Consider the following 25109-nt stretch of genomic DNA (forward strand, 5'->3'; position numbering starts at 1 on the left):
CATGACCGTTATTTACCATTCGGATAGTGTCTAGAACGCACGAACAAAACGTCGCTGTTGGAACATAACTATGGATTATTTTGGACCAAAACAACATTTGTTATTGAAGTAGAAGTCCTGGGAGTGCATTCTGACGAAGAACAGGAAAGGTAATCAAACTTTTCTAATAGTAAATCTGATTTTGGTGAAGGCTAAACTTGCTGGGTGTCTAAATAGCTAGCCCTGTGATGCCGGGCTATCTACTGAGAATATTGTAAAATGTGCTTTCACCGAAAAGCTATTTTAAAATCGGACATATCGAGTGCATAGAGGAGTTCTGTATCTATAATTCTTAAAATAATTGTTGTGTTTTTTGTGAACGTTTATCGTGAGTAATTTAGTAAATTCACCGAAGGTTTGCGGGGGGTATGCTAGTTCTGAACGTCACATGCTAATGTAAAAAAGCTGGTTTTTGATATAAATATGAACTTGATTGAACAAAACATGCATGCATTGTATAACATAATGTCCTAGGGTTGTCATCTGATGAAGATCAAAGGTTAGTGCTGCATTTAGCTGTGGTTTTGTTTTTTGTGATATTATATGCTAGCTTGAAAAATGGGTGTCTGATTATTTCTGGCTGGGTACTCTGCTGACATAATCTAATGTTTTGCTTTCGCTGTAAAGCCTTTTTGAAATCGGACAGTGTGGTTAGATTAACGAGAGTCTTGTCTTTAAAATGCTGTAAAATAGTCATATGTTTGAAAAATTGAAGTTTTCGGATTTTAGAGGAATTTGTATTTCGCGCCACGCCCATCATTGGATATTGGAGCAGGTGTTCCGCTAGCGGAACATCTAGATGTAAGAGGTTTTAAACCCCGAACTACATAAAACAAATACCCCCTGCCAAGTCCTGACCAAACTACAATAAGCAATAACCCCTTATACTGGTCAGGACGTGACAATGTCGGTGTCAGTCATTTTTGGTTAATCGTCCCAGCTCTAGTGAACTAAGTGTTTATCATTTCCATTAATTTTGTACTCTGGTATATAGATCTACAAAACAGATAGCCTAGACATTAATTTACAATCCTTGATTTTGGAGCGTAATGTACCTTTAAAAAAAAAATCATAACATTTTCTTAATGATCTCAATGAATGAACATGTGGGTGCACAAAGAAAGCCATGGTAATAGTGGAGGGGGAAAAAGACCAAAAGAAAAGTGACTATGCCAGAAGTTTACCTTGTCTTTCTGATGCCATGCAGATAGAGACCTGACAACGACAAACAAACAAACAAACAGAAGAAGAATGGGAAAGATTATTTTGGAAAACGTCACGAATGTTCGCTCCTCAAGCTCTCCGACGAGCAGCACGACTTATTTCGTAGAAGCGCGATGGTATAACACAGTAAACCTTTCAAAACGAGTAGTTTAAGAGTTTGACATGCAACATATTTGAAAGCAGAAAATAGAGAAATATAACAGATGAAGTCAAAAGAAAAGTCCAGATCATATCCCACCACCAATCATTAAACTGTCAGAGTTAGTGACATCATCAGTTATGTAAAATGGCATACTGCATATATACCTTCCATCATCGTCCGACACTTCACTTAAAGTACTATCGTCAAACACTGAGAGGGGGTCTCCTGCGTTAACATGGTTAGCTGCCTGGGGGGCTCGGCCATGCCTGGCTCCCCCCAGAAAGGGTAACTGTAAGGTGGCCTCGTTAGATACAGCTCTTCCCTCCTCCTTCTTCTGCTGCTGATGATGTAGTTGGTCCTCCAGGGCCCTGTCAGCGCATTAGGGAGAGCATAGACCTAGCGGTGAACGTCATGCCCCATGACATGTAGCCGTAGCCAATAGCTGGGAATATGGTTGATTGCTCTGGAGTGGGAGGTGTCATTTAAGTAGTGGCAGCAAGGTAAAGGACAGGGGATGGAATCAAAACTAAACCAAAGTACAGCTGTGACAAGGGATTGTCTTAAAGTGGACCAGGGTATGATAATGGAAGACGCCCGTCTGCCAGCTGGTATCAATTTGACCCTTGGATGAGTATAAGCAAGGAAGTGTCAGTGTTTCCACTATATTGCTTTCACCTTACAGAGCTGCATTTATCGAAATGGGTTGGGCCAAGAGTGAGCGGTAGCGAGATAATTGTAACCGAATGTCTTTGGTTGCCTTTGGACTGCTGGTCTTTAAGTGAAAATTACAACTAATATCTGAGCTCATTTGATCCCACTCTTTCAAATAACTGCTCCAAGCCTCATAGGCCTCATGATTCTGTCAGTCATGTTTTGATTGTCCTCTGTCCTTCAGGAACCTTATTGCCTGGCTCCTAAAGCTATGCACAATGACAAAGCAAAGGGAATTAATTGGGAGGGGGGGGGGGCTAAATCAAAACAAAGACGCATACCTCTTTGGACTTTTGGACCAGTGTCTTTGGGTAATACGGTCTGTTGCTCTGAGCAGATGTTCACTTTCTGTTGCTCCAGTTCCACTGCGTGACACTTTAGGGTGTCCTAAACTGGTCTCAGGTTTCTCCTCTTCTTCGTCTAGTTCACGTTCACACCGTCTGCTCATTGATCCTCCGGCAACCCGTGAGGCACTTGATTTTTGCAGCACCTCCATGTTGGCCTTTGTCTTGTCATCGCCCACCTGAAAAGACAGGGTAAATGTTTAATGATCAAAGCTGCAGAATTAACCTAACACATACTGTTTGAGAATGGTAAGTTTAAGCAGGCCTTTAAAATGTGTTTTGGAGCAGGTATACTACCATACATAATTGAGTGTCACCCCTCTCCTGAGAGACCTAACACCTTTTTCATGTAAAATGCTCCAAATAGCACCACAGCAACCATGGTTAAGCTTAATTACAGGGATGCAGCAGCTTTACAGGCAGCTCCATTCCTATGCAATACTACACTGCTACGTTAACCTTTCACAGAGCAGACATTATCCAAAATGCCTGGAAAAACACATTCAAAAGGCTGGCCAAAATGTTTTAGTTAAGAGTGTTTTCAACTTAATTTTGTTGGATTCGAACGTCTAACTTGAAATATCTTACACTATTAGAACTGAGTGGATGGAACTTCTTGCTGTTTGGGGTTTAAGGCTGGGTTTCTGTACAGCACTTTGTGACATCGGCTGATGTATTTATAAAGCCTTCCTTACATTTGAATGATTGAATCTACTGAGTGAGAAAGGGGAGTGCAGAAAGGGCAACGGTCTGGTTTCAGTCACAGATAGGGTAGGACAGCCATGAGTTAGGGAGGAGTGAGGAATTCGGTCCGAGGTCAGGTCAGATGAAGTGAGAAAGAACAATCACCACTAAAGTCCTGCCTAGCAACAGATGTATTGGCTGTCCAGATGTGCAAGGAGGACACTCAGCCTAGAAGGAGGGTATAAATATATGTACTTGTGTAAACATGTCTTTGTCTTACGCAGCCGTTTGACCCAGTGGGTGAATAAACTTGGTTTGAGCTTTTTCCTAGTCATCTTTTTGAGTTTTTACTCTGTTTGTCAGAACCTAACACTTTCAACAACATTGATGATTATAGATGGCAACTGTTTTAGTATACCAGGGTATTAGTAGCATATTAAAGGGATAGCTCACCCAGATTTGTGCTTCCTTACCTAGAAATCATCAGCATTTTCAAACAAAAACTAACGGATAAGGACAGAAAGCAATCCATGCTTTGGTTTGCCACTGCCCCAAACGCTAATATTAGCATTTGACCAATATAAGTCAATGTCCTTCAGTTAGCATGCCCAAATAAAATAAAAAAGTATGATTTATTAACTCAACAACTTGGTTTGAAGATACTTTGAGATGACTGGAGCATGCCAACTAGGGGACATTGGCTTACATTGGGTTTTGTTTGAAGATCAGATTAATGATCAGCACTATACATGTCATTCAGCTTAAAGCAGGAAAGGAGAGAGGAGATTTAAACGAGGCCAATGAGGTGTTAAATGTCACTCTGGGAGCTGTCCACAATCAGCACCTCATTGGGTGAGGGAGTGGTTGATGAAGTGAAGAACTGGCGTGGTCAAAGACTTTGCTTCATGAATTTATTTTATTAACCTCTCTAGGGTATTGGGCAGTATTTTCACATCCGGATAAAAAACGTACCCAATTTAATCTGGTTATTACTACTGCCCAGAAACTAGAAAATGCATATAATTGTTTGATTTGGAAATTCACCGGAAGTTTTCGGTATGTTTGCTAGTTCTGAACAAAACATGCTAATGTAAAAAGCTGGTTTTTGATATAAATATGAACTTGATTGAACAAAACATGCATGTATTGTATAACATAATGTCCTAGGAGTGTCATCTGATGAAGATCATCAAAGGTTAGTGCTGCATTTAGCTGTGGTTTTGGTTTTTGTGACATTATATGCTAGCTTGAAAAATGGGTGTGTGATTATTTCTGGCTGGGTACTCTCCTGACATAATCTAATGTTTTGCTTTCGTTGTAAAGCCTTTTTGAAACCGGACAATGTGGTTAGATTAACGAGAGTCTTGTCTTTAAAATGGTGTAAAATAGTCATATGTTTGAGAAATTGAAGTAATAGCAGGTATTTGAATATCGCGCCACTCGATTCCACTGGCTGTTGACTAGGTAGGACGATTTCGTCCCACATACCCTAGAGAGGTTAAATATCGACAATTTCCGATAAAAGAAAAGAGGAATGGCAGGAAGTAGAAAAAAAAGAAACAAAAAAAAAAAAAAAAGAGTGAAACAGGGTGTCTACAAGAGGTATTTCCCTGGCATTGTTTTGGGCCTTTTTCACACCGACTCAGCTGATGTGATGGAATGGAAAAAGCGGAGAAAGAAAAAGAGAGAAATAACAAGAAAGAGTTGGGGGGACTATAACGGGAGCAGTAATAATCCTCTACCTCTTTCCAGAGCAGGGCCTTCTCTTTCTCCAAATCCATGAACACAACCTTCAGCATCCCTACCTCGTGCTTGAACCTCTGTAGGTCCTCTTCCAGCTCTTCGTCTGAGGGAAGGAAAAGAGCTGGGGGACACACATTTCTCAATGAGGGGGGCTGAGACTGGGAGGGACGCACTTCGGTTTCTTCTTCGTACATGGAGGGGCTCTTCTCATAGTTCTGTTGGACTTGCCCTGGCCAACATTCCTCTGCAGCAGGCTTTGGTTTGGTAGTGGCATCTTTGTCTGGGCTAGAGTTGGAGTTGTCAGCCGACTCGGTCAGAGAGTCCTCCAGCCCGGACCCCCTCTGCTCAAGAATGGTCAGCAGGACTGCATTGCTGCTACTCCTCCTTGCCCTGCTCAATGGACAGACCATAGGCTCCCCCAGCTCTTTGTTGCTGGACTCTTCCTCAGTGGTTCTGGCGGGAGATTCAACTATCTCTACGTTCTCCTCCCGTTTTTCTTCTTCTTCTGTAGTTTCGTCAGAGGCAGATTCAGCTGGAAATTTTCCAAATTTCTCCTTCAGTTCGGCCGCCACGTTCCTGTAGGAGGACTTAACCTCCCTCTTCTCTAACTCCACCCAGATCTTCCCATAACGTTTCTCCCAGCCTGGCTCTTCCTCCTCCTCTTTACCGTCTCCCTCACTTTCTCCAACTACATATCTCCCTTCTTTCTCGATGTACTCCTCCTGCTCCTCCCCAGTTTGGGAACCGACAGGGTCAAGCTGGTACGGGTTACTTACGTCTAACTCTGATGCAACGTCTTTCTCCTTTGATGGCATGAGTAGACAAAGGAAATGCTGTTAACACAGATGCCTACAATGGGATCTACAATTAGGGTATACAAAGCATGAATGTTCACAAAAAACACTGAAAACGCCAACATTCAAAAACAATTGTGTGTAGGGGCATGCAGGTAACATTCAAACTTGTACCACTTTGCCACAATAACAAGACTAATATTTCATACATTTCATAAAATAGTCAGTGGCCAGCAGTCAAAATTTGGAACATTAAGTATTAATGATGTACATTTTCTGATTGGAAACTGGTTCTGGTTGAACAGATGAGAAGTCATATAGCTGTTGTTACAACCAGAGAGAACATACATATTTTGGTTATTATCTGTTCAGATAATCAGTTTTCAACCAGATAAATATGTATTTTTTGGTTGCTAAAAAGATGTCCACAAAATGTCCTTATACAAGCAATGAACTCAATGATGTCATTGCAACTAGTTTTGCCCACTGGTTGAGAGAGGGACTACATAGGTGGTTCATAAGCCAGTCTGTTGTGAAGGGGATGATGTCAGATGAGATGGGTGATGTGGATGAAATGTAGCTATGCCAGGTGAATGATAGGCTTTATTGTAAGGTAGGGGATATACTGTACACTACAGTAATATGATGTACAAAATGTGACGAGGTAGGGTGGAGGTAGTCATGGCCAAACGGTCTATTCCTTCCTAAATGTCACATTGTTAAGATAAGCAAACCACTCGCCCACATGACACTATACACGCTGTCTGCCATCTGCCCGGTCCAGTTGAAACCGAGCTTCATCTTCATCACATTTCTCCAGCTTGCCAGTGGCCATCGAAGGTCCAAATTTTCCCACAGAAGTCAGTTACGACGCCGAACTGCAGTCAGGTCATGTTGCATTTATATTTTTGTTCAGTATAGTTTTGCCTACTGTGTCAGTTAGGGGCTACATAGGGTGTTCATAAGGCAGTCTGTGGTGTAGTGGGTGATGAGAGAGAGACGAGATGCAGTAGATGTGATGTAGATTATTTGTAACTATGCCATGGGTATGATAGGCTATATTGTAAGATGGGGAATATACAGTACACTACACTATTATGAAGTAGCAAATGTGACGAGGTAGGTTAGAGGTGGTAAAGTAAAAGCGTTAGATATATTTTAAAGCAGGGAATATGTTGCGATTTGGCGGAAGTATGAGATGAGGTAAACTGGAGAAGGTTTTCCCTGACTAAGGCCCCCACCTCTTGTGCCTGCTCCTCGGGCTCTGGACTGCATTCACTCTCTTGCTTCACTGGTGAGGGCTCACGCACAGGGTTATCTGCAGGGAGAGAGAACCTGTTTTAACAAGAGCAGCAGTGGACATACGTCTGCAAATAGTCAGTCTTAAATCAATGCTAATTAATTAGGTCAACTTTAGGTTACTCACTAGGTTTCAACACTGCGATGGTCTCTGTTACGTTTGGTAGTTGCTTTCCAGTGCTGGGGGTAGAGGTATTCACGTGGTCGGAATCCCAATCAAAGTCTAAGAACAAGGAAGAAAAAGTTAATTTATGCACTGCTTACATCCTTGGCACCAATGGGCAAAAAGCCTATCTAAGGTTAGCCAGAAATACACTCAAAAGTACATGCAGTATCTAAAATCTCCTTACCTTTCTCACTCTCTGTTCTCTGGAGCAGCATCTTCCGAGCACAGGGCTGGGGTTGGGTTTGAGGGGTAAGGGAGCGCGGGCTGGCCAATGGGAGGGGTCTCTCCGAAAGAAAGTGTCTCTTCTCCTCAGGACCGCTCCTCTCCGCTATTACTGCTATATCTGCATCTGGCTCCTGCTCCTGGACAGCCAGCAGAGGGATGGGGGATCGGGAAGAGGCCTCCTCCCTCAGCTCCTCGCCACCGGGGGAAGGCACTTCGTGGCCGGGGAGAGTTCTCCTGCTGGCGGTGCTGGCTGTGTCCCAATCAGAGGCATCTGTACCAGCAACACAGGAGACAACAGTCAGACAATCAGCATGTCTGAGGGAATCAATTTTAGCAAAGTAAGTAGCATTGCACGAGCCTTGAATTGTTTGAGCCAGAACAACTCATAGCAAGAGCCTATCTCCTGTTTCTGTAGCATGAGGCAGCTTTATGTACAAGTACACCCCCTGGACAGGACGCTAGACTAAGAGGGCCTTACTCCCAATCTACAGTGGGGTCTGAAATTATTGACACCCTAGATAAGGATAAGCAATAATGACTGTATAAAATAAATAATTCAAATACCTAGCAATATTGTACAACCAAAAAAAATTGGAAATTCAATTATTTTATTCTAATACAATTGCTTAGAGAAAGATATTATGTGTAGTAATACCTTTTTTCTGTCAAAAAGGTAAAAGTCAAAATTATTGACACCCCCAAAGATTCGTATAAAGCAGTCAAAGGTTGAGTATTTGGATCCATATTTCTAGCACGCAATGACTACATTAAGCTTGTGACTCTTAAAACCTCTACAGGATCAGTGTTCCCCCCCACGGGACGGTTGAGCTAACGTAGGCTAATGTGATTAGCATGAGGTTGTAAGCAACAAGAACATTTCCCAGGACATAGACATATCTGATATGGGCAGAAAGCTTAAATTCTACTTAACCTGTTGGGGATAGGGGGCAGTATTTGCACGGCCGGATAGAAAACACCCTAAAGTTTCTAAAACTGTTTGAATGGTGTCTGTGAGTATAACAGAACTCATTTGGCAGGCCAAAACCTGAGAAGATTCCAAACAGGAAGCGCTCTCTCTGACTATATCTTGGCCTTCTTGATCATCTCTATCCAAAACAGGGGATCTCTGGCATAACGTGACATTTTCTAACGCAGAACGTTGAATGATGCCGGCCATGGCTGAAAAACAGTAGCGCATTTGGATAGTGGTCGATCTGAGAACAATGAGACTGGGGCGCGTGCACGAGCCGACACCATGTTTTTATTTTTTCGTCTTTGAACGAAAACAGGGTTTCCCGGTCGGAATATTATCCCTTTTTTACGAGAAAAATCGCATAAAAATTGATTTTAAACAGCGGTTGACATGCTTCGAAGTACGGTAATGGAATATTTTGAATTTTTTTGTCACGAAACACGCCAGGCGCGTCACCCTTCTTTACCCTTCGGATAGTGTCTTGAACGCACGAACAAAACGCCGCTATTTGGATATAACTATGGATTATTTGGAACCAAACCTACATTTGTTATTGAAGTAGAAGTCCTGGGAGTGCATTCTGACGAAGAACAGCAAAGGTAATCCAATTTTTCTAATAGTAAATCTGAGTTTGGTGAGTACCACACTTGGTGGGTGTCAAAATAGCCCGGCCATCACGGGCTAGCTATCTACTCAGAATATTGCAAAATGTGCTTTCACCGAAAAGCTATTTTAAAATTGGACACCGCGATTGCATAAAGGAGTTCTGTATCTATAATTCTTAAAATAATTGTTATGTATTTTGTCGTTTATCGTGAGTAATTTAGTAAATTCACCGGAAGTTTGCGGTAGGTATGCTAGTCACATGCTAATGTAAAAAGCTGTTTTTTGATATAAATATGAACTTGAATGAACAAAACATGCATGTATTGTATAACATAATGTCCTAGGAGTGTCATCTGATGAAGATCAAAGCTTAGTGCTGCATTTAGCTGTGGTTTGGGTTTATGTGACATTATATGCTAGCTTGAAAAATGGGTGTCTGATTATTTCTGGCTGGGTACTCTGCTGACATAATCTAATGTTTTGCTTTCGTTGTAAAGCCTTTTTGAAATCGGACAGTGTGGTTAGATTAACGAGAGTCTTGTCTTTAAAATGGTGTAAAATAGTCATATGTTTGAGAATTTGAAGTAATAGCATTTCTAAGGTATTTGAATATCGCGCCACGGGATTCCACTGGCTGTTGAGTAGGTGGGACGCAAGCGTCCCACTGGCCCAGAGAGGTTAATCAAACTGCACTGTTCAATTTACAGTAGCTACTAAAATGAAAGAATACCATGCTATTGTTTGAGGAGAGTGCACAGTTATGAACTTGAAAATGAATCAATAAACCAAATTTGGCACATTTGGGTAGACTAGATAAAACATTTTGAACAGAAATGCAGTGGTTCATTGGATCAGCCTAAAACTTTGCAGAACTTTGCTACCATCTAGTCGTCAAAACCGAAAATGCGCCTAACCTGGAATAGTACATTGCAACCTTGATCTTGCATTTCAAAGATGGGGGTTTTATCTTCAGCATGTTTTATCTTTTACCAGATCTAATGTGTTAAATTCTACATTAATTTCACATTTCCACAAACTTCAAGGTGTTTCCTTTGGAATCAAGAATATGAATATCCCTGCTTCAGGTCCTGAGCTACAGGCAAATACGGTTGAAAGTTAACATAAAAAACTTTTAATGACTCCAACCTGAGTGTTCCACAAATTTCATGTTTACAAACTATAGTTTTGGCAAGTCGGTTAGGACATCTACCTTGTGCATGACACAAGTAATTTTTCCAACAATTGTTTACAGACAGATTATTTCACTAATAATTCACTGTATCGCAATTCCAGTGGGTCAGAAGTTTACATACACTAAGTTGACTGTGCCTTTAAACAGCTTGGACAATTCCAGAAAATGATGTCATGGCTTTAGAAGCTTCTGATAGGCTAATTGACATCATTTGAGTCAATTGGAGGTGTACCTGTGGATGCATTTCAAGGCCTACCTTCAAACTCAGTGCCTCTTTGCTTGACATCATGGGAAAATCAAAAGAAATCAGCCAAGACCTCAGAAAAAAACAAGTAGACCTCCACATTTACATTTAAGTCATTTAGCAGACGCTCTTATCCAGAGCGACTTACAAATTGGTGAATTCACCTTATGATATCCAGTGGAACAACCACTTTACAATAGTGCATCTAAATCTTTTAAGGGGGGGGGGGTTAGAAGGATTACTTTATCCTATCCCAGGTATTCCTTAAAGAGGTGGGGTTTCAGGTGTCTCCGGAAGGTGGTGATTGACTCCGCTGTCCTGGCGTCGTGAGGGAGCTTGTTCTACCATTGGGGTGCCAGAGCAGCGAAGAGTTTTGACTGGGCTGAGCGGGAACTGTGCTTCCTCAGAGGTAGGGAGGCGAGCAGGCCAGAGGTGGATGAACGCAGTGCCCTTGTTTGGGTGTAGGGCCTGATCAGAGCCTGAAGGTACGGAGGTGCCGTTCCCCTCACGGCTCCGTAGACAAGCACCATGGTCTTGTAGCGGATGCGAGCTTCAACTGGAAGCCAGTGGAGAGAGCGGAGGAGCGGGTTGACGTGAGAGAACTTGGGAAGGTTGAACACCAGACGGGCTGCGGCGTTCTGGATGAGTTGTAGGGGTTTAATGGCACAGGCAGGGAGCCCAGCCAACAGCGAGTTGCAGTAATCCAGAAGGGGGATGACAAGTGCCTGGATTAGGACCTGCGCCGCTTCCTGTGTGAGGCAGGGTCGTACTCTGCGAATGTTGTAGAGCATGAACCTACAGGATCGGGTCACCGCCTTGATGTTAGTGGAGAACGACAGGGTGTTGTCCAGGATCACGCCGAGGTTCTTAGCACTCTGGGAGGAGGACACAAGGGAGTTGTCAACCGTGATGGCGAGATCATGGAACGTGCAGTCCTTCCCCGGGAGGAAGAGCAGCTCCGTCTTGCCGAGGTTCAGCTTGAGGTGGTGATCCGTCATCCACACTGATATGTCTGCCAGACATGCAGAGATGCGATTCGCCACCTGGTTATCAGAAGGGGGAAAGGAGAAGATGAATTGTGTGTCGTCTGCATAGCAATGATAGGAGAGACCATGTGAGGATATGACAGAGCCAAGTGACTTGGTGTATAGCGAGAATAGGAGAGGGCCTAGAACAGAGCCCTGGGGGACACCAGTGGTGAGAGCACGTGGTGCGGAGACAGATTCTCGCTACGCCACCTGGTAGGAGCGACCTGTCAGGTAGGACGCAATCCAAGCGTGGGCCGCGCCGGAGATGCCCAACTCGGAGAGGGTGGAGAGGAGGATCTGATGGTTCACAGTATCAAAGGCAGCAGATAGGTCTAGAAGGATGAGAGCAGAGGAGAGAGAGTTAGCTTTAGCAGTGCGGAGAGCCTCCGTGACACAGAGAAGAGCAGTCTCAGTTGAATGCCCAGTCTTGAAACCTGACTGATTAGGATCAAGAAGGTCATTCTGAGAGAGATAGCAGGAGAGCTGGCCAAGGACAGCACGTTCAAGAGTTTTGGAGAGAAAAGAAAGAAGGGATACTGGTCTGTAGTTGTTGATATCGGAGGGATCGAGTGTAGGTTTTTTCAGAAGGGGTGCAACTCTCGCTCTCTTGAAGACGGAAGGGACATAGCCAGCGGTCAAGGATGAGTTGATGAGCGAGGTGAGAAGGTCTCCGGAAATGGTCTGGAGAAGAGAGGAGGGGATAGGGTCAAGTGGGCAGGTTGTTGGGCGGCCGGCCGTCACAAGACGCGAGATTTCATCTGGAGAGAGAGGGGAGAAAGAGGTCAAAGCACAGAGTAGGGCAGTGTGAGCAGGACCAGCGGTGTCGTTTGACTTAGCAAACGAGGATCGGATATCGTCAACCTTCTTTTCAAAATGGTTGACGAAGTCATCCGCAGAGAGGGAGGGGGGGGAGGATTCAGGAGGGAGGAGAAGGTAGCAAAGAGCTTCCTAGGGTTAGAGGCAGATGCTTGGAATTTAGAGTGGTAGAAAGTGGCTTTAGCAGCAGAGACAGAAGAGGAGAATGTAGAGAGGAGGGAGTGAAAGGATGCCAAGTCCGCAGGGAGGCGAGTTTTCCTCCATTTCCGCTCGGCTGCCCGGAGCCCACAAGTCTGGTTCATCCTTGGGACCAATTTCCAAATGCCTGAAGGAACCACATTCATCTGTACAAACAATAGTACACAAGTGTAAACCACCATGGGACCACGCAGCAGTCATACCGCTCAGGACGGAGACGCGTTCTGTCTCCTAGAGATGAACATACTTTTGTGCGAAAAGTGTAAATCAATCCCAGAACAGCAAAGGACCTTGTGAAGATGCTGGAGGAAAAAGGTACAAAAGTATCTATATCCACAGTAAAACGAGTCCTATATCAACATAACCTGAAAGGCCGCTCAGCAAGGAAGAAGCCACTGCTCCAAAACCGCCATAAATAAGCCAGACTACGGTTTGCAACTGCACATGGGGACAAAGATCGTACTTTTTGGAGAAATGTCCTCTGGTCTGATTAAACTGTTTCAAGCCGAAGAACACCATCGCAAACGTGAAACACGGGGATGGCAGCATCATGTTGTGGGGGTGCTTTACTGCAAGAGGGACTGGTACACTTCACAAAATAGATGGCATCACGAGGAAAGGAAAATTACGTGGATATATTGAAACAACATCTCAAGACATCAGTCAGGAAGTTAAAGCTTGGTCGCAAATGGGTCTTCCAAATGGACAATGACCGCAAGCATACTTCCAAAGTTCTGGCAAAATGGCTTAAGGACAACAAAGTCAAGGTATTGGAGTGGCCATCACAAAGCCCTGACCTCAATCCCATAGAACGTTTGTGGTCAGAACTGAAAAAGTGTGCGAGCAAGGCCTATAAACCTGACTCAGTTACACCAGCTCTGCCAGGAGGAATGGGCCAAAATACACCCAACTTATTGTGGGAAGCTTGTGGAAGGCTACCTGAAACGTTTACCTAAATTAAACAATTTAAAGGCAATGCTACCAAATACTAATTGAGTGCATGTAAACTCCTGGCCCACTGGGAATGTGATGAAAGAAATAAAAGCTGAAATAGATCATTCTCTCTACTATTATTCTGACATTTCACATTCTTAAAATAAAGTGGTGATCCTAACTGACCTAAAACAGGGAATTCTTACAAGGATAAATGTATTTGGCTAAGGTGCATGTAAACCTCCGACTTAAACTGTAGATTTGGGTATGTTATATTAGGCAAACATTTTTTAAAAAAGGGTCCGATCCTAAAGAGGTTAACTTGGACGCATTTGCAGTTTGTTTTGGTTGCGTTTCAGATTATTTTGGGCCCAATAGAAATTAATGGTAAATCATGGATTGCCATTTTGGAGTCACTTTTATTGTCAATAAGAAAGCAATATGTTTCTAAACACTACATTAATGTGGATGCTACCTTGATTACAGATAATCCTGAATGAATCCTGAATAATGATGAGTGAGAAAATTAGAGGGTGAAAGATCATGCCCCCAAGACATTCTAGCCTCTCACCATTACCAATGACAGGGGAGGTTAGCATTACTTGGGGGTATGATTTTTGACACTAACTTTCTCGTTCATCATTATTCACAATTCATTCCGGATTATCCATAATCATAGTAGCATCCACATTAATATAATTTCACTCTTTTTTATTGCATACCAATTAGCTCAGTATTTGATTAATTTATTTTATACAGTCATTATTGCTCATCTTCATCAAGTGTCAATCATTTCAAACGATGAAGTAGCACTACAAATAGAAAAACTATATAGAATCACAAAACATTGAATCTATTCCTACTGGAGGTTTGCACTGACCTGCTAGATTGTTTTTAGCTTCTTAAAAGTGTTAAATGAAAGAAAGAAATTGTTAACATTAATTCTATGGTAGATTCAAGTTATTGAACGTGGTAAATTAACTAAATTTAGTTGTGAAGTTACCTTCAAGATCATCAACATCACCCAACCCAAGCTCCTCCATTATGTCTGTGGAAGAGAATATGGGAAAATTTTGCACAAATAGAAGGGATTATTTTTAAAGTATATAATACATAAAATTGACATAAATAAATACTAAAGCGCTAAAAAAAACTTTCCTTACCAGTCTTTTTGTCAGCATCTTTTTTTGACAGTTCAAGCTTGGTCAAGATGGACAAAGTTTCCCTTTTGATTTTCTCTGGCTGTTGAGACCGAGAGGAAAACATTGTTACTTTCACACCAAGAATAGTGGCTCTGAACTTTGAGTGTTTTCCCGATGTCAGTACTCACCTTTTCTGGGACATTGTCATTGTTGGCATCATTATCATAGTTTCTTAAAACTGCAAGAGAACAAATGGGAATGTGGTGAAACATTGTGATTGGCTCCTGTTCTCTCTCAGCCTATCAACAGTCAGGAGGACAGCACAAGGCCAGTTGGATGAGCTGGCTTGGCCATGCTAAATGAAGCCAGAACAGTTTTGTCTCTCATGCAGATGAGATCACGGTTAATACACTGAGACAGTAGATGGTTAGGGGAATGGACGATCATAACAAAACAGATCTGGGTCTGTATCCACAGTCTCAGGAAAGGTCCTAGGATTCCTGTTGTTTTAAGACTTTTATGACAATGTGGTGAGTGATGAACATGAATTGAACATTAATTTCGCATGTCCTCCAATGTTACAGTCATGACACAAGTGGCGCTAGGTTGTCAAATCCTCCCAGGTGTTTCTAGTACGACCAACTGTTTTCAGCCACTGGTATTGTTGAATTTGGTTGTTATATTGGCAGATTTGCTACAAACTATTTAGCTGCCAGTTGAGGACTTGTGAGGCGTCTGTTTCTCAAACTAGACACTAATGTACTTGTCCTCTTGCTCAGTTGTGCACCGAAGCCTCCCACTCCTCTTTCTATTCTGGTTAGAGCCAGTTTGCCCTGTTCTGTGAAGGAAGTAGTACACAGCGTTGTACGAGATCTTCAGTTTCTTGGCAATTTCTCGCATGGAATAGCCTTCATTTCTCAGAACAAGAATAGACTGACGAGTTTCAGAAGAAAGTGCTTTGTTTCTGGCCATTTTGAGCCTGTAATCGAACCCACAAATGCTGATGCTCCAGAAACTCAACTACGTCTAAAGAAGGCCAGTTTTATTGCCGCTTTAAATCAGCACAACAGTTTTCAGCTGTGCTAACATAATTGCAAAAGGGTTTTCTAATGATCAATTAGCTGATAACGGGCCTCTGTACGCCTATATAGATACTCCAGCTACAATAGTCATTTACAACATTAACAATGTCTACACTGTATTTCTGATCAATTTGATGCTATTTTAAATGGACAAAAAATTTGCTTTTCTTTCAAAAACAATGACATTTCTAAGTGACCCCAAACTTTTGGAGGGTAGTGTATACCAATAAATGTCACTAGAAAACAGCATACCGTAAATTCCGGACTATAAGCCGCAACTTTTTTCCCAGGCTTTGAACCTCGCGGCTTAAACAATGACGCGGCTAATATATGGATTTTTCCAGCTTTACTTTTTTTTTTTTTTTTTTTTTAAACACATTCTGTGACGTGCTCAGTTTTTTGGTGGCATGAAGCTTTCATTAGACCAATGAAATTGCCCGAACGGGTTAAGGTCAAACAACTTTTTTGTTTACTGTTTAGATTAAATCGAGCGCTCTCAAACTTCAACATTCTGATTACGGTAGTCATTTTGTCACCCTCATCATGGCAAAGACACGGAGAAATGCATATGATGCAGCTTTCAAGTTGAAGGCGATTGATCTGGCTGTTGGAAAAGGAAATGGAGCTGCTGCACGGGAGCTTGGTCTTAATAATGAGTCGATGATAAGACGTTGGAAACAGCAGCGTGAGGAATTGACTCAGTGCAAAAAGACAACTAAAGCTTACTGCAAATGTTTTATTTTTTGTTACAAGCCGTGTTTCGTTAAAGCCCATTTATTTTTGTTACAAGCCGTGTTTCGTTAAAGCCTGTGTAAAGTTCATTTGTTTCAATGTACCGGTAGGCACCTACGGCTTATAGACATGTGCGGCTTATTTATGTTCAAAATAATATTTTTTTTTAAATTCAGTAGGTGCGGCTTATATTCAGGTGCGCTTAATAGTCCAGAAATTACAGTACATGAAACTTGTTCTTATGCTACATAAAGTTAACGTGGGCTATTTTCAGCACTTTTCTGGAATGCTTGATTGTTTTCATTGCTTTTGGGAAGCTTAGCAGAAGCAGCCATGCTCATGCTGTTTATGTTAGTGCAGAGTGATCTGCACACAGTGGATTTCCTACTAACGGCACACCACCTCAGTGCTAACAGTATAACTCATAAGCACATGATTACTGCATACAATAGCTGTTGGATCCACAGAGACATTCAGGGCAGTTTGTGGGACATACATTACATTTAAGTCATTTAGCAGATGCTCTTAACCATTAGGTTACTTACATTGTGTCTTCCAACGCCCCTGGGATAATGTACATTTGCTGAAGCATTATGACAACTCAGCGACAATGGTAGGGATTAAATTAACTGGGCTTGGGTAATTGATAAGTAATTGTCTCAACGCAGCCTTATAATGCTGTGAAAGCATCCAGGAACCCAAATGATTTGGGTGGATCCCATCCTACTTATAAAACAAGTTTTGTTTCCTGAAGGTATCAAAATTGTCAATAAATGTTATACCCACAGAGCTGCAATAGTCTCGTAGCCAGTTATGGAGGGCTAAAAGTCTGCTGAAATGTTCAACGCCACGATTTAGGGAGGGCAGTGGGCCAGATATTATGGGGAGTTTGTCGGTTTCAAGCAGTGACCTAATCAGTCCTTTAAAATCCATCTTCAGCTGTTCTGAGCTGCCCTTCATAATGTAATTGATTCTCACATGAACTATGATAGACTCATTTCCTGATGCTGGTTTAAAATATTTGGGAGCAGCGTATTAATATCCAGTACTCGTGCTCCTGGATGGCACAACGTTTTTGCTCCAGATATGGAGATATTTCTGCCCAATACAACGGTCGGAGAAGGGAATGGAGAAATCCGCCCATTTCTACCCCTCACATAATTCGTTGAATCGTTCACGGTTCCACGAGAAGCAGGGTAGCGTACGCCCGCTGCTCCCGGCGACAAGTCCAGACCTCCCACAGCAGGCAGGACCCAGTCAGATCCAGAGAGAGGGAAAGGAGCCGAACTCGACGACGAAGCCTCTGCTGGAGTCAGTGTACTTGGAGTAAGCACCGTCGTTGCAGACACAGGCAATCCCAGCGATGAAGGTGCAGGTAGATCAGGCACCAGTGCAGCGATGCTATTTCTTATGTCAATCTGCTCCGAACCTCTTGCAGTCAATCTCGTCCACTTAGAGGCATGCCGCTGCGTTTGGACCAGCGCTGATTGGAACAGTCTTCATTACAAGATGGAGGAGGAGAAGCAAATGGAGACGACTTCTTTGGCATACAAATTCCAGGCAGCACAGACCATTCGGACAGGGACAGATGACAAGTCAGGGAAATATCCATCAGGCACGAGTGGCGTCAAGCCATAGGAGTTGAGATCGAGAAAGTTCTCATTTGCGTTTTCCTCATAAATTCATGCAAAATTGAGATTTGCTTGCTAAGCATAGCCACCTCATTCCTGTAATCCTCCGCTAGCAAACAATTGCCACATTGGAACTCTGGATTGTCAATACTGTCCCGGACCAGCACATAATAAAACAGCTTCTACAGCGCTGGAAATGTTTGTTAGATATTCCAGGTGAAGCGGGCTCCATTGCAACCTAGCTAGCTAGCTGGCTAGTTGGTAGCAGGTGTTGACACAAACACTTATAAAATAAAACCAAGTAAAAACCTTTGGAAAGAACAGGCCGAAGCAACAGGTCGAGGAGCAGGAGGTATCAGAGTTTGACAGGAAATGACGGCAATATATATGTACCTGTATTTACCCCCCAGAAAATGAACCGCTAATTAGCTGCTAATGAGGCTATCATAAAAACACTACAAAAGCCATGATGCTCTGGACGAGACTGACAAATTGAGGCAAAGGTAAGAATCTCTGGATTAACTATCTAATGTTAGCTAAATTTAGTAATGAATAAATGGGCTAAATGTCTTTAAATTGAAAATTCCGTAAAACGGTCTTGAGCAACTAAACTGACAATGCCTGTTAGCAAATATGTCAGATAGAGATGATGTGCAGGGATTTGTAGTCTTGCATAATGTCTACTTTGATGTTATTGAGCATTTTCAAATCTGAAGAGTATATAGAGCCAAATATATTGATAAAAGTCAACTTGTCCTAGAGAGATTTACATGGTTATTAAAACGTCACGCGAGGGTAAACTTACACGAAACACAGCCCTTATTTTATGTGTTTCTAAAATTCCCTATGGAAAAACTGAATGGTGGAAAAACGATAGGAACCATTTCCCTGTTTAATATGGGTAATATGACACCTCCACTGTGGGGCTCTATGGGCACAGGCATAAACGTTGGTCTAACTACTAAAGTGAGACTTTATCCTCGTGTTTCTTGGATATTTACATTATTTGTTCACAAGTTAGGTTGTTTTTCATTGTTGGAGTCTGCTTCCACTGCTAGCGAAGAAAAGAGACATCGTAGACCTCTACTAGTCAGATTCACACAGGCACAACTGAAGACTCAAGTGGCCCTGTTACCACAGTAACCATAAAGGGGCATGTGAAATGTTTGGTCTCATCTGTGATATTTTGGTTAAAAGACTCCGGTCACAAAATATTAAAATAAATAGAACAATATACCACATTAGTTCTTAATAGAAAGACATTCCTTGTTTTAGAAACATTACTAAACATGATTATCTGTTTTGTTTTGTGTTTTTTGGTGTAATTAAGGCAACAAAAAATATTTTGGCTGGTAATAAAAATATGAGTGGCTGGTCATTTTTTTTGTCTACCTGCCAGTGGTATATTTATACTTATATTTTTTTGCAGGATAGTCATACTTGGAGCGTCAAATTATAGCTAGAATGATCGTAAATCAAGCATAGCTATAACGGCAGTCATCCATCCTTTTGCTTAGAGATCATCAAGTGCTGATGAGGTTAAACATTTTACAGATAAAATGTGAGAATGAGAATTACCTTCTTTGTTCTCCCCTGAAATAACGGAAACATGTGGCATCTTTGCAGGATCTCGGCCATGCTGTTTTCTGGGACTAACAGAGCCAGACTGGAAGAGGAGTTTGTCTGTTAGTAAATCTGACAGTATGACCATTGGCCAATGCTACCAGGGAGGCCAAAAATATTCCTTGTTTTCTTACAGTACCTCAGTGTCCCATGAGTCTTCCTCATCATCTCCCTTCTCCAGACCCAACTCAGAAAGAAAATCTAAGAAGGAATTGTTTCCAAATGTTGCATTTAAAAATATATATATTTCAAGTAAAGTACAGACATAATCTCTGGACAGAGATTTTTATCTCTAGATTTAGCAAGTTACCTCTTTGTTTGTCTTTGGAGGCGTCTTCACTTCCAGGGACTGGTGAATCATCGACAAGGGAATCGTCTTTCTCCTCTTCTGTCTGATATTTTGTCTTTCCCATCTCCTCCTTGAAGCTTTTCTCTTCCTCATCTTCTTCATCCCCACCTCTGTCTTTGTCATAATCTTCTTCATCCTCTGTGGAATCTTTTTCCTGAGTGGAGAAAATCATTTGTTAAGGCTCTGTTAACTGCAACAAGCACCTTTTCGATGATGATTAGTTTATAATATTGGTTTGTGTTTGAAGGAATCAAAAGAAAACATTGAACTACATGCCTAAAGCCTAGTTGTTGTACTATAACTCACCACCTATAACTCTTACCCATTTGATAGGCAGATTGATGCCTTTGACTGGGTCTTCATTGTCTCTAACCTCTAATGTTGCCCTTTCAACGTACTCTGGCTCATCCTCGAAGGGCGAATCAACATCGACATCATCAATGTCTGTTTGAGGCAATTCTTCCTCTTGATCTGAAAATCCATCGCTCATGTCAGACTCATGCTGCTGAACAGCAGTGACATAAGTACGGACTTTACTGTGGGTACTCTGTAGCTCGACGTCATCCTTCTCAGGTTTGTCCTCATGAGTTTCACCAGGGTCATTCTGGTCAGTAGTCTCCTGGTCAAGTCCACCTTGTTCGTCAGAGATTTCATCTATATCCTCTATTGGAGTTTGAGCAGCATTCATGGCATCAGGCGTTGGGTCTTCCTCGGAATCAAGGTCTGAGGCAGCCTCGTCTTCACTTGAAGTATTTCCAAACATTTTACGAGTCTCAAGACTATGTTTTATTGGTTTCACTGGAAGTCTACCTGATATCACATCATAGTTCTCACCAATGCTCTCAATGTCCTCTTCTCCTAGAATTCCTAGTGTGTTATCAGAATCGTTTCCCTCATCAGGAACTTTGATAGTACCACTGGCTAAATCGTATTGCAGTTTTTGGATGTCAGTGTCTTCGCTTCCCTCTTTGTCTTTGTCATTCATGGCATTATCCTGTCCCTTGTCCTCTGCCATCTCTTTTTCATCCTGCCAATCATCAATCATCGACACAGGAACTGACTCATCTGACTCAACATCCTTTTGGGGTTGAGAGAGATCCAGCTCATCAGCCCCTTTACTTAACATCTCCTCGTCTGCAGTAGTAGATCTGGATAATGCACTCGTAGACCTGGATATTGGTGATCGCGAGTCTCTTGGCTTCAACTTCCGCCCATCTGTACTCTCAGGCCTGGATATAGGTGATTGTGAATCTCTTGGTGTCAACTTCCGCTCATTTGTATTTGCAGGCCTCAATATTTTACTCGTAGGCCTTGATATTGGTGATAGCAAGTCTCTTGATGTCAACCTCTGCTCATTTGCACTCGGAGGCCTGGATATTAGTGATAGCAAATCTCTTGGAGTTGAAGGCCCTCTCTCCAAATTGTCCATGTCCTTTATCTCTCTTCTGGGGGACCTTGGAGGGCTTGTCCATTTACGAGGAGAGTTCTCATCTGTCTTGTGTTGAATGGGAGCAATAGCTTCTACAGGTTCAAGAGACCCTGTAGCTGCTACATCCCTATTCACATAGTAATCATCATCATCATACATATTTTTATCCTCAACTTGTTCACCAATTAATGGTAAATCATCATCAAATGATTCTTTCATGGCAGCATTTTTCTCTCCTGGTTCTGGAGACTCTGCAGGAGAGGCATCGTCATTTGGCATCTCCTCAACTTCATCTACCACATCTTCGTCTTCCCATGAATCATCAGAACGCTGTTGGTCCTCGGCCCGGATTCTTGGTGATGCGACACTCAGGCTTGGTGACAACTTGCCTGAAGCATGAACCTCTAAACATCCATCTCTAATGGGTGAGGCACCTTTTTTGACATTGCCATCTGATGAAGAATTCCAGAAGTACTTGGGTTCATCTACCTTTGGTTTTAGTGAGATGCACTTTGGTGATATGCTTTGCACGGGGGAGGTCGATGATTCTAGTTGGAAATCTGATATTAGATCTTCTCCTTCAAGATGGGGAATCTCATCAATTATCTCATCTTCTTTAGTTGTTGAGGCACCATCGACTTTGTCATTTTGATCTGATGGGGAATCCCATGAGGATTTGCATTTATCTACCTTTGATTGAACGCAATCCTCATTTAGCTCATCATAATCATCTTTAGTGGATGAGGGGCCATCGTCTTTGTCATTTTCATCTGAATGGGAATACCATGAGGATTTGCATTTATCTACCTTTGGTTTAGCAATGTCATCATCATCATCATCATTTTTGGAATCAAAGGAATCGTCTGAAGATCTTGGCCTATGCGTTTCACCATGAGAAACTGTGCTTGTGTTTTTCGGCTCCCCAAGAGTTGAGGTATGATCTAAAGTTTCTCTGATATCTTTATCATCAGCAATAAGCTTTGCCTCATCACTCCAGTAGTCTGCAGGTGCATCCTCCTCACCAATCCCTTCTTCATCATCATCATCAAAATCATCCCAGTTTCTCTGTGATGGAAGAACTCCTGCGCTGTGTGGGGGAGTCTTGGGCACTGCCGGAAAACCTGCCTCTGGAACAAACTTATGATCTGATGTCCCATTTAGCTCATAACCTAAACTGTCCTCTTCATCTGAAAACCTGGACTCTACCCTGATGGCTGACACCACACAGTCCTCCTCTACATCTAGAGTCGCTGGGATACCATAGTTTGATGTTCCAAATAGAATCTCAGGAACCATTCTCTCATTGGCTTGGCTCTCAGCATTGGAAACATTCTTAGGAGCCCCCATCTCTCCAGCTGGATCGACATGTTCTGAATCAGCTACTACAGTATCAGAGACCTTAATAGCGGAAATAGTTTGATCATCCTCATCAACAATATCAACAGCTTCAGCACTGGACGTTTTGGGCACTTCCTCTGCTCCAATTCCTTCTGCCTTGACCGAAGTTGCAGCAACGTCACACTCTTCCTCCTCTTCACCTTCCTGCTCTTCTTCATAGTCATCATCATCCTCATCTTCCTCCTCATCGTCATCATCTTCATCATCTTCATCCTCGTAGTCTTTATCGTCTTCGTCCTCTTCATCTTCATCATCATCCTCATTGTCTCCCTCAGGGCTTTCCTCAGGTGAGTCTCTACCTCTCGCCTTACTACCAGACGGCTGCTCGGAGGACAGCTCACTCCCCTGAGTCTCCTCCAGCTCCGCTCCCTCGCCTTCTGCTTGTAAATGTGTTAATGGATGAGTAAAAGGAGAAAAGGGAGAGAATAGAGAAGGGTGTCACACAGAAGCTCAAGTTAACACAGTGTTAGCTACACTACATTACCTTTCTGGAACTCTGGAGACGGGTAGAGGTCATCTGGGCAGGTTTGGAGGTAAAGGAGGCAGAGGGTGAGGGGGAGACTAGGTGCTGGGGGGCACTGCTGGGTGGGAAAGCCTTGGGGAGGGATGGGTTTCTCTGGACTCGGTTCTCGCTCTCACGCTCGGCCTCAGGGCCGCTCCATGGCTTTTCGAGATCAGTTACAGCTACAGGGCAGGGGTGATAAGTTACTACACAGCCACAGACTAACAGAGGGTTACTAATAAGTTAACAAACTTAAATTATTACCGTCATTCTTTCCCTTTTTGGAGGCATTCATCAGTTTCTTTAGGTTTAGCTTTGGATGTTTCTGTAAGATAAAAGGAAAATCATACAGCTAATCAAACTCAAAATTAATCAACAGATGGTTGTGGAAATAATGGATTCATCATAAAGACCTTTGGGGTTATATCCAATTCGTCCTCTTCATCTGAGGATGGCCAGGAATCGTCAGCCGCACTTTTTGACGCCCTAAAATGTAAGGCAATTTGATGCAGAGAAGTAATGAGGTTCATGGTTGTGCAAATTTACTTACTATATCAGAGAAGATGTAGCCTGTTCCCCCATCCTGACCACTGCCTTGAAACAAGATGTAAGCTCGCGAGATAAGGATGGTCGAACGAGGCTAGGATGATCATTGCTTACCGACTTATTGACTCCGTTTGCGAATTGTCTTCAACATCTGCAACACGGTAAGCCAAATTAGTATTGTCAAGGATCACTTTCAACAGTTCTAGGTGTGATAACATTTAAAATCAGCTGATGATCACAAACAACAAAAGACATACATCTACAGCTTCACCATGAAATGATTAATCTCACACTGCAGATTTTCACACCCTAACCATCTTAAATGAGAAAAGCCACCGGGAGAAAAGCTCACTACAAAACACTGCAATCAAGTGTATAGAACAACAAGCTCAGACGTCTATCCTCGTTGGGATCAAGAAGGCCAACACTAGCTGAACACAAATTAGTCAGTTAAATACCGAAGTTAGACCTTAGATAGAAGATACTTTAGCCTAAATGCCTCACAAATACATTCCTTTCATCTCTGAAATTACACAATGCTTTACAAGTTTGTCTGATCTTGTTGTGCTATTTTCACTGCTGGCAATACCTCTCCCTCCTTCACTTGCTCCTTGCTCTAGATCCAGCCAAGTGGTATTGCATGAGGGGTAAATGAAACAATCGAGGTGAATGAATAATATTAACATGGAAATGAACATGAAAAATTGCACATTGCCATAACCTGTTACAGAAGACAATACATACAGTAACTCACATTTGCATTATAGTCATTAGTAAACAACACACATACATCAATGTAACATTATGATGAGATGAAATGGAATCCTTTATGTACCATCTTTGTCAGTTGCTGGTCCCCCCAGAGAGAAGCCTGCTTCTTCGGAAGGGCTGCACAACATGGAAGCTTGCTTCTTTTTGGCAGGGGCGTGGGCGGAAGACGGCATGGACTTCCTCTTGGTGCCATGCTCAATAATAAGATGGGAACAACTGAAACAAGGATGACACAGGATTGGAAATGCATCTACTGTTAAATAAACTTTATTGATCCAAAAGAGGAAATAGGATTCGTCACCAGCATAAGTCACATAAAAGAACAAGACAGACACACAGGCATACATGAGAATACGAATACAATATTGCTGGTGGAACAAGAATAGAAAATCTGTTAACTGTGCTAAACAACTAAGAAAAGACAACGGACAACAAATCAAATGTTATTTGCCACATGCAATGAATACTTACAAGCCCTTAACCAACAACGCAGTTCAAGAAACTGTTACTAAATAAACTAAAGTAAAAAATAAAAAAAATCTA

The 25109-nt window shown here is 42.3% G+C and overlaps 1 protein-coding gene across 1 annotated transcript in view; it reads right to left on the bottom strand.

Moving 5' to 3' along the window:
* ankrd26 (ankyrin repeat domain containing 26) overlaps nt 1-25109 on the bottom strand; it is a 130446-nt gene that overhangs the window by 78317 nt on the left and 27020 nt on the right. The window contains exons 7-25 of the mRNA XM_029758474.1: nt 24631-24782; nt 24385-24411; nt 23910-23946; nt 23663-23735; nt 23514-23574; nt 23232-23431; nt 19882-20074; nt 19711-19772; nt 19527-19614; nt 14692-14741; nt 14525-14603; nt 14365-14409; nt 7331-7642; nt 7108-7203; nt 6923-6999; nt 4887-5690; nt 2398-2639; nt 1570-1773; nt 1224-1254 (exon numbers count right to left, since the gene is read on the bottom strand). Of these exons, the coding sequence (XP_029614334.1) occupies nt 1224-1254; nt 1570-1773; nt 2398-2639; nt 4887-5690; nt 6923-6999; nt 7108-7203; nt 7331-7642; nt 14365-14409; nt 14525-14603; nt 14692-14741; nt 19527-19614; nt 19711-19772; nt 19882-20074; nt 23232-23431; nt 23514-23574; nt 23663-23735; nt 23910-23946; nt 24385-24411; nt 24631-24782 (2833 nt within the window). The remainder of the gene's footprint in view (nt 1-1223; nt 1255-1569; nt 1774-2397; nt 2640-4886; nt 5691-6922; nt 7000-7107; nt 7204-7330; nt 7643-14364; nt 14410-14524; nt 14604-14691; nt 14742-19526; nt 19615-19710; nt 19773-19881; nt 20075-23231; nt 23432-23513; nt 23575-23662; nt 23736-23909; nt 23947-24384; nt 24412-24630; nt 24783-25109) is intronic.

Source organism: Salmo trutta, chromosome 7 (assembly GCF_901001165.1).
Source record: "Salmo trutta chromosome 7, fSalTru1.1, whole genome shotgun sequence".
Classification (NCBI taxonomy): Eukaryota; Metazoa; Chordata; class Actinopteri; order Salmoniformes; family Salmonidae; genus Salmo; species Salmo trutta.